Below are 9,892 nucleotides of genomic sequence, written 5' to 3' on the forward strand. Positions count from 1 at the left end.
GTTTATTATTATATATCCGTATAAGAAAGATGCGTTTATTAGTCGCTGCTAAGGACCTGGGTCTCGAGACTGGGAACGAGTGTGTGTACTGACACTGATAAAAAGCGTGACCACCGTTCCAACTGCGAGCAATATTCTTCTATTTCGTTCCGTGAAAGAAGAAAGATCTTTCCGAGTTTTTCTCGCGAAAAATCGTCCAAGTTATATCAGAAGAAGAAGAAAAAATATCGTAAAAAAAAAAAAAAAAATATATAGATTGCTCGCAACAGAAACGGGATTCCATGGAAAAAAAGTATAATAAAATAAATTATAGAACGGGTAAGTCCAATACAGAATGTACGCAGCCTTCACCAATCACATTTAATCCGATACCAAAATTCATCGGCTCTTCCTGATCAAAGGAAGTAGTTGCGTTCAGTGTAGTGTCGAACAAATCTCTCCAATGCTTTTTAACCGGGAATCGCCATTCTCAATACCTTACGTACCATCTAAGAACTGCATCGCCCTCTCCTCGCCCGGATAACGTACACACTTCGCAGGATGGATCTCCAACACGTTGTACATGTCCGCCAGGAAAACGACTAAATTTTGCTTCATAGACCTGGCACAGACAATTTTCGATTTTCAAACTTTCGTTCAGATCGAAATCGAGTTTTAACGCGATCTCTCCATTTCTCCAAGAAAATGTTTACCTCGCATTTACAACACACTGAGATTAAATTGAACGCAAGAAGGGTTCTCTACAGCCTTTTTTCACAAACTTACTAAACTCATGAATTCATTATTAATCATAAGAGGCCCTTCTCCCATTCAACGTTACGTTAAGTTAAGTTTCCTTCAATCAAAAACGATCGGAAATAAATAAGAAATAAATAATGGACGGAGACTCTTACCCCCTCATGTACGTCACGTCCTCGGGTTGCATGTGAAAAATGGAATAGGGTAAGCATCTGTTACAAAAGGCGTGGACCAGCGACAAATTGTGCAGCGCGTCCGCGACCGAGGGTCTCTTCGACACCCTGATGTCCATCCAGTTGAGCTCGCCCGGGCAGTAGAAGGCGACGACCGCGGCCAGGCCCACCCCGTCGCACAACGATTGGAAATCCTTGGCAGCCGGCAGCTCTGGCAGTCGCGTTTTATCACCGGCACCCTCCTCCGCCTGGATCTTGGCGATGAGCGCGCGCGACGCGTGGCTGATCCAGAGGAGGAGGCCCTTCTCGTGGTCCCCGGGAACCTCCACTTCCGCCTGGGGGTCGAAACGGCGGATCGCGGAGACCACTCGATCCCCGGTCACCACTTCCTTCGCGTACAAGACCATCAGGCCCTCTATCACAGCCATATGAGCGGACTGAAAGATCAAGACGTTGGATTCGATCCATATTTTTTTCTTTTTTTGTTCTGGTAATCTTTCCTTACCATCTTGAGTGGCGAATTTTGAATGAGGATCGTTTCGGTGAGCTGGGTGTTGTTCGGCTCCGCGAGGTAAACACCTTTTCTGGCGAGGGCCTGCAGGATGCCGCAATGATTCTGATTGTGATAATTTGGATCCGAGTAGATGTTCGCCAGCGCCAAACAGTACAACTCTGCATTGGAAAGTGCGTGGACGATCTGCGGCTTCAGGTGTTCTTGATTCTTAAACAGAAACGAGAGAGAAATGTAAAAGTGGATTTTTCCTTTCTTTTTTTTTTTTTTTTTTACAAAAATCCTTGCCACTTAATTTTTATTCTCGCTGTTGCAGAAAGATTGACGGCCCCGTGTGTGTTTATTTTGTCAATGTGTAAGTTCGTTGTAAGCGTATTTTCAAGAAACCGTACAAACTTCCTAACTATCGGCATTACCCGCTACGATTCCATTGTATCAGCGTAATAATAGCCACCCAACCGCGATGCAAACAATGGAAGGGTCTCGTGCAAAATATAACGTATTACGTTTAAACGTTTAAATTTTTTGTTTAATACAAAGGAAGCACGTGTTCGAGACGCGGTTGAATATACAAAATATGCAAAATTGTTTCAAATTAAAGAAAACTCGCTAATTAAAAAAATAATGAGAGAGATGAAAAAATCGCAAAGAAATCAGATGTGTGTCAAAAGAGCGTGGTGACCGTTTGAAACACAATATCCCGCATAGGTTGGCCGCAACCGCATAAGAATATCCGGCCGACACGACGAGCAAATATTAGTATTCTGTAATTTCCGGCGTGGCGCGCGGAAACGCGAAGAACTCGAGACGATGCACCGTGGTAACGGAAATACACTGGTCGCGGCCATTGTCGCCGAACGATCGCCAACGACCCACAGAGTATCGCGTGTAAAACGAAGAAAGCTTTGGTGGAAACGAACTTGAATCGTTTATACGCGTTTTCTATATATTAAAATTTCGAAATTTTTATTTATTATTATATTATATTATTATTATATCTAATATTATTATATTAGAATCTAGAAATTTTTAGTTTAGAAATTCGAATATACTTTTTTGAATTTTACATTTTTTTCAATAAAATAGGATCTCGATTTTATCTACTTTGAGATTTCAAATGAAACTTCTTCTGTCTATATAGTATTAATCACGATTGTTATAAAAAAAATTGTCGAGTGGATTGATTCGGAAACCCTAGGAAAATTATTCACAATTATATTTCGTTAAATAAGAATTATTGGAAATTATGAAAATGGCTATAAGAAATCGATAAATCGAATTTTCGTTCTCAGATAATGGAAATTTACTGAATTTTACGGATTTTTATCCTAAAAGGAATTGTCGTGAAACTATATTTCGTTATTTTAAGTTGGGTCTGAGTCATAGGGTGATCTCAGATAACAATATCGATGACTGTGTATTGACAATTTTTGACAATAATAATAATCTTTCGTTTGTACGACGCATATCGTGACGCATAAAACAACGTCTAGCTAATAATCACTTAATTACTTAATTAACGAATTACTTAATCAATCATCTTGGAAAGATGAAGATCTTCGTCTGAAAACGCCATCCAAGGCAAAAAAAAAAAAAAAAAGTCGGGAAACTCGTTCGTCTCGAAAGAAATTGGGACGAAGTTGATGTTTTGTCGTTCATCGGAGTTATCGAGTTAACTTTACGACAGGAACGTGACGTTCTTCCAGTTTGCTCCAACCTTCATATTCGCGTACGTACACCATAGGATACGGAAAAGTTAATTCGTTTCGACTATTATTAGTTTTGCATCACCGTTTTCGCATCATTTCTCTAAGTTTAAATTAAAATTCGAGAAAATAAGTATTTGGCGGAAGAGAGGAAGGAATTAATAGGATATCGTTGTAATTATTTCTGCATCGATCGTCGATTCATTTATTTTCCATTTTGCGCGTGAGAGATTTGTTGTTGCTCGCAAGGGAAAAGAATGATGTAAGATTTAATAGAAAAATAATCATAATGACCATTATGATTTACGATACGTTAATTTCTTTACGTGGTTTAAATAGGCCAAGCCCTGCGTAATAAAACGCAGCCAATTAAATTTCATGAAAAATGGCTCGAAGAGGAATTGTCCACGGTTAAAAAAAAAAAATTTTTGAGAACCAAAGAAGAAGTCGTAGATAGAAAGAAGTTCGTATATAAAATATAGAAACTATCGAACGCGAGATGTGCATTATATTTGCCAATTATTGCAATTTTGAGTATTCTCTATGTAAACAATTATTCATATTCAAATTCATATTCACATTCAATGAAAATTGTTATATTCATTCATATTCAATTTTGAATGAATTTGTAAAACATGCTTTCTTTTTCTAATTATTAATAAAAAATAAACAAAGTTTTTATAAGATTAAAAGTTAGAAAATATTCACTTATAAATTTCCAATGAAAAAAATGTTTGCTTACTCGTTTATATTCTCGTCCACGCATTCCATTCCATCTTATCCAATTAACCTTCACCACCATTGTGACTCGAAATCACGGATTCTCGAACAAAGAGATTCTCTACGGCGAATGAAAACGCAAGAACGAAGAAGAAACCGAATTTTTCTCGATTAAATAAATGTTGTACAAGAAACACTTTCGCAACTACAATCAGAAAGGGAGATCAAACATCTCATTTAAGAATAATATTTAACGAAGAAAATATTTCTAAACATTGCATTGATGTTAATATACAAGATAGTTTAAACAAAGAAAGTTTAAAATGAATCGTACGTGGAAAGGGTGATATTATGTAAATTCATGCGATTTTTCTTACAAGTTGAAGGCGAATCGTCAAAGAGTTAACCTGATTATATAAACAAAATTATATAATGAAAAAGACCTTAACAAAGAAAGATCAACAGAGACTACCAGAATTCAAAAATTTAAAAAAAGACATTATTTTTCTCGGTTCAAAAATTTTCCAAAAATTATTTGTCGTTCACTTTTAATTCTTTCCATTTCTTTTTTTTCTTTTTCCTTCTTTTCCAGTTTGCTACTGCAACGATTCGGTTTCTTGGGAGTTAATATTAATCGGGTAAAGAGCACAAGTATCGAGGCTTTCGGTTTTGAAACGAGACCGAACACATTCGGATACCCTTTGTTCCAGAAGAATAACGAATCCACGGACAATAGATATCTTCACTCTCAAAAGCCACGATGATCTCGCTTGATTGAACCGACGAGAAATCCTCTTTCCTCCTCGCAAACCGTCTCTCTCCCGGATAGCCACGTCTTTTTCACACTTGAATTTTCGTTCGTATATATAATCTCAGTCGCCGAGACTTTCCCCTTAAAGTCAAAGGTGTAAAAAGGCCTAGGATGATTACGACTCTCGACGAAGGAACAATGGAGAATGGCTCGTCTCGAACGAAGCCATTATTACCGTCTCGTGGGCTTTCTTCACCTGTGCGAACAGGGCTTGAGCCATTCCCGATAATCGATCCTTCCTTCCCCTCCTTATCAATTTATCTCTCGTTCCAACCCACTTTTCCCAACCTCCTCTTTCGTTTCGTAATCGGACTGACCAACACTCAATTGTTGCGCAATTCGTCTCGAGTACGAGATCTTGATGGATTCGTAAGAGTAAATTAATTCTCGAACCGAATTTGGTACAAGAAATCGATTAACGGAATATTCTTAGCATCGTCAGAATTCTCTAAGATTCTATCAAAATTGTAGTAGTTTCTTAAATTAATTTTTAGTCTTGGAAAGAGTGGCCTCACCTGGCGGCATCGGTGCACCTTGAACCCCTTCTTGGCCGTGAATCTCGATCGCGTCGAAACGAGGAATCGATTTCGTCTGGTGGTGCGGTTCCGCTTCGCGAAGGAAGGGCGATCCTCGATTAAATGCATCCTGGGATCATCAATGCGACGAGGAAGGAAGGAATGAATAAATGTTACGGGAACGTTCGTCACGGCTGTTCCATGATTTACTGAGCGCCGAGAAGGAGGTCGTACACGAACGATTGTAAAGTAATTCGATTGGCTTAACTGGATCAACCACACAACCACCAGCCTTTCACGCATACGGGTCTGTGCACGTTCAAACGTAGGATGCGGTTGCGAGCTAATGGTGCAATAATCGATACGAGTTTCTTTTTCTTTTTTTTCTTCTTCTTCTTTTTACTATTTTTACACGAGTGTTTACAATTTTTTTCTAAAAATCGACGGATATATAGGGGATAAATTGTTAAAAAAAAAAAAAAAAAATTAATCGAATGGAATCGGACAATTTTAAAAATCACTTTCGCCCCGCGCGAAAGTAACAAGTGACAGAGCGTAAGAAATTAAGAACGCGAGGTGTATTGCCCTGTTTAGGATAGGATAAAAGCGGCGCAACCACTTTTTCTTCCCCTCGATCGATCAATTGATTAATTGAAAACGACGATCGATGACAAATGACAGCGGTGAGGCACGAGGAAGGTTCGTGCCTCGAGCGAAGAAATTATTGCGAAAGAATACAATTGCGATTAAATTCCTCTTCTCTAATTTGCTCGCCTTGGTGAAAAGACGAACGATCTTACGTCTAAATAGATATCTGTGTCATTTCCGAGAAAGTTTCTCGTTATTCGAACTTTGGCGAGAGAATTCTTTTCAAGGAACTTTATTAACCTCTACCGAGAAAACGCTTGGTAAACTTTGTCTACGCCTTTCGCTATGCGGCCGGTTTTCACCGTCGCGAATGCGAGAGAGGGAGAGAGAGATAAAGAGAAAAAAAACAACGATGCGTGCCGCGGCAAAAAAGGCAGTTTTCAAGACATCGAGAAGAACGGAGGGGCGAGGGGAGAGGGGCCCTTTCGCCATCGAAGAACGTCCTCCTCGTTTTAAAAGAGGATTTTCGATGCTTCGAGAATACGCGACAATACTTGAAATTAAATTTTAGGCAGAAGTAGAGAGACGAGTTTTTTTTTTTTTTTTTGAACAATTGTTATAATAATATCGCGTGTCATCGGGATTACGTACCTCATTATCGACATAATACGGCTCACGAAGGTTTTCTGGCACTCGGTTGTTGTACGCCTTCGACAAGAGCCATTTTACGGAGGCACGTTGTTTGGCCTGCAACAATAAATAGAAGAGAAAATCAATAATTAGTACTTCCGATCTTCGAGACGCTTGGTACTGCGAATATTCGTAAAATTGATCAACTTATATCGAGCAACATCGAGATACGAAATTAAATTTTCAATATCGTTTTATTTGGAAATTCATCGTCATCGAAATATTACTTTTCAAAATATTTAAAAAAGAACGGATATAAAATTATTTCAAGGACCCGTGATAAAGGAATAAAATGAGATACGGAAGAATTGGAAGCATCTCCCTCCGTTTCGCGAGATAAATTTTTAAAATTCAACGGGTATTCAACGAGGTGGTAGAACGCTTTCATCGTACGCTTTTTGTATCCGGGTGCACCTTTCTCCTAACAATAAGATAAGCCACTTTACCACCCACTCGAGACGCTTCTTCACGCTTCTTATTGTACGCTAAAATATTCAAGGATCGCCACACCCTTCCCCAAAATCGCCAACAACTTCTCGTTCAAAGCCGCTCCATCCAAACCGACGAGTTTTTAACGAAAACTGATATTTTCAATCCAATGTGTTCGAAACGAAACACGCGCGACGAATATTCATGAATCCGAATGTCGCGTAATCTCACGACGATTTATCTCGATGATGTATACATGATCCACCGTGACACTATGGAACGAGTTTGCAAATTTCCCGAGGATAAACTTCCGCTATTTATTCGTCAATCTCGAACGAAGCTTGCACGAAAGATTCATAATTGATTCATTTTTATTCCGAAAAATTACAATCGGAAATCTCTGTCAAATCGACTTCGATCCAAGATGCAAATTTCAAAGAACGAAAGAGAAATTGTTAAAATTAACTAATGTTGGCAATACGAGTTCGCAAATTCTTTCACGGATATATTTCACTCTCTATCCATTTGTCGAGTTTCCATCGAACATACACACGTTACATACGGATTTAATTCGAATCCAAAATCTAACATAAATCTCGAATTCGATGAGCCCCGCAAAGCAATTGAAAGAATTCCGATCAATTATAATACAAACTTGCAAATTTTATAATTTCAATTCCTATTTTCCAATTCAAATTTCTACCGCCGATTGATTATACACGTCCCAAATTTCGTTCTCAAACTTCGAGTCAGAGGAGTTATCCAATTTTATTAATTAACCGAAATGCTCGTCCGCATGATGCCGCATTTAATTACGATAACAGGGACGATTACGTCATTCAACAGCTTTACTATACGGTGGATATTTTTGGGCGAGGGAGAGAGAGAGAGAGAGAGAGAGAGAGAAAGGGTTCGATTCGCAAGGTTGGGCGAGGCTCGGGAACGCGAACGAGTTAAAGGGGGTCAACGAAGTCCGGCCAATCATTGTTATCGACCAACAGAGGCATTGTTAGTTACACAGTGGTCATCCTTCGCAATATAGTCCGACCCTGAATGCCCGCCTTACGCCCCATTTCGCCGACCGCGTGCATGCACCAACTTGTTTTCCGTTCGCTCGTTGAAAATCGCGAAGTTGCCCAGTTGTTGTTCCCATCGAAGATGAAATCGTGGAACGATCATCGAAATCGTGCGATTACCGACGTTTTAACTTGTTATTCGTTATTTCTAAATTCTTTTATGTCCACGGTGAACAAAAAAGATGACGCGAGTCGTGAAATAAACGAGATCTCGGTGATAAATATATCGACCTGAGAAAGAGAGAGGTATACTTTTTTTTATACTTTTTTATTTCTCTAGCAAAGTGCACGAAGAGAACGGGGAGAAAAAAGAGGTGTAATCGAGTCGGTGTATAAACGTTTTTAGGATGGTTGAAAAAACCTTGCTGCTCTCGTGTTTTCAAAGAATTTCGCAATATTCGTCCCTCGGGAGAAGCTCCTCCCGGCAAGCCTCGTGAAAACGATATCGTTGAAAAGAAAAATATATTAAAATATACGCGGTTTCGTGTCGTCGATATTTTCACGCTAAACTACGTTTTTCAGCTAATAATAAAATACTTTTCAAGTACGAAAGAGTATCATAAATTGTAAAATTACAATTTCAAAATCGAACGACTCGAACTATTCTACTATTCGAGTATTCTGTTTCAAGCGTATCTCGAAATTATCGATTCAATAATTCAATTAGCAATTTCAAAGCGCGTGTGAAAGTGATGCCATTAATTACGCGAAGCATCGTTTTTATTCCGTTTGATATTTAACCATGTTATTGTAACACAACACGGCGCCTTTTTTCACACGAAGAATTTTATATTCTTTACTCTACACACAATTCGGTATCACAAAGTAATCAATTAATTCTCTGGTAATTAACGAAAGGATATCAATCGACGAGGTCGGCCTTCGAAAGGAAAAAGAATTCCATTATCCGTAATTGAAACTCGATTGAAACTTTTTATCGAAACTGTTTGATCCTGGACCCAACCTTTATTTATATGAAATAGAATAATTCGAGTAAAACGATATCATCACCGTTAGATGTATTTCCAACTCCATTGAGCGTGAAGACAGGATTTATCAAGAAATTATTATCAGTCCCATCCGGAACGAGATATCTACTAAATAAACCGTGAAAGTGTTATATCACGTGCCATAAAATTCCACGTAAATTCGCGTGGAGGAAGATATCATCGTTCCAAGTTTAAATTTCATAACTGAAATTCGATAGGGAACGAAATCGTAAAATCGTGACGTGGAGAAAAACACGGGGAGAATCTATGGTTTCGTGTTTCTTTTCTTTCTTTTTTTTTTTTTTCTTGTAAATTTTATACACACACGTGAAAAAAAAATATATCTTTCCTCTTATCTAGAAATAAAAACGCAGAAATATAAGCGCGTTTAATACGATTTTTACAATTTTTCTCCATCTCCTCTCTTATTATATAAACGAGAACGAGAAGAACGAGAAAGTTGTTCCCTTCACGACGAATAAATTTGCTAATCTCATGGCTCGAACCATTACATATCTCGATAATACAGAGGATCTGATGGATCGATCGACAGCCCGACAAAGTTACGTGATCCCCGTGCGATGATGAGCCGTGACTCGAATATTTATTCCAACCGTTGTAGATCGTACAGAGATCGTTATTCCACTCGAACAGGCATCATACGCGTATAGGTAACAACGCGATTGTGTAACAAAAGCAAAGCCATTCGTTCGAAGTTATACGAAGTTATACGTTGGCTAACATCACAAACCGCTCAAGGATTCTTTTTTATCGCGCTCGATATGTATCTTCTCTCGTACGATTCGCAGCTTCTCTGCACGACGATTCCGCGACGATTATTCGAGAATCGTCCGCTTTCCCTCCTCCTCCCCCTTTTTGTCTCGTTGCATTTTTCATCCGTACGCGAAATTACATTCTCTCTCTCTCTCTCTCTCTCTCTCTCTCT

At 38.8% G+C, this 9,892-nt stretch overlaps 1 protein-coding gene across 20 annotated transcripts in view; it reads right to left on the reverse strand.

The window, feature by feature from the left end:
- Positions 1 to 9,892, reverse strand: part of LOC102677458 (patronin) — a 71,839-nt gene that overhangs the window by 15,574 nt on the left and 46,373 nt on the right. For 19 of the 20 annotated variants that reach the window (XM_031512005.1, XM_006608273.2, XM_006608282.2 and 16 more), the window contains 4 exons: positions 6,414 to 6,509; positions 1,417 to 1,632; positions 894 to 1,348; positions 486 to 601 (listed from right to left, as the gene is read on the reverse strand). In XM_031512005.1, coding sequence (XP_031367865.1) covers positions 486 to 601; positions 894 to 1,348; positions 1,417 to 1,632; positions 6,414 to 6,509 — 883 coding nt within the window. Of the gene's footprint in view, positions 1 to 485; positions 602 to 893; positions 1,349 to 1,416; positions 1,633 to 5,174; positions 5,366 to 6,413; positions 6,510 to 9,892 lie in introns of those variants that run through there. The other variant, XM_006608274.2, reaches the window with a different exon arrangement.

Source organism: Apis dorsata, unplaced genomic scaffold (assembly GCF_000469605.1).
Source record: "Apis dorsata unplaced genomic scaffold, Apis dorsata 1.3 scaffold_32, whole genome shotgun sequence".
In the NCBI taxonomy this organism is placed as follows: domain Eukaryota; kingdom Metazoa; phylum Arthropoda; class Insecta; order Hymenoptera; family Apidae; genus Apis; species Apis dorsata.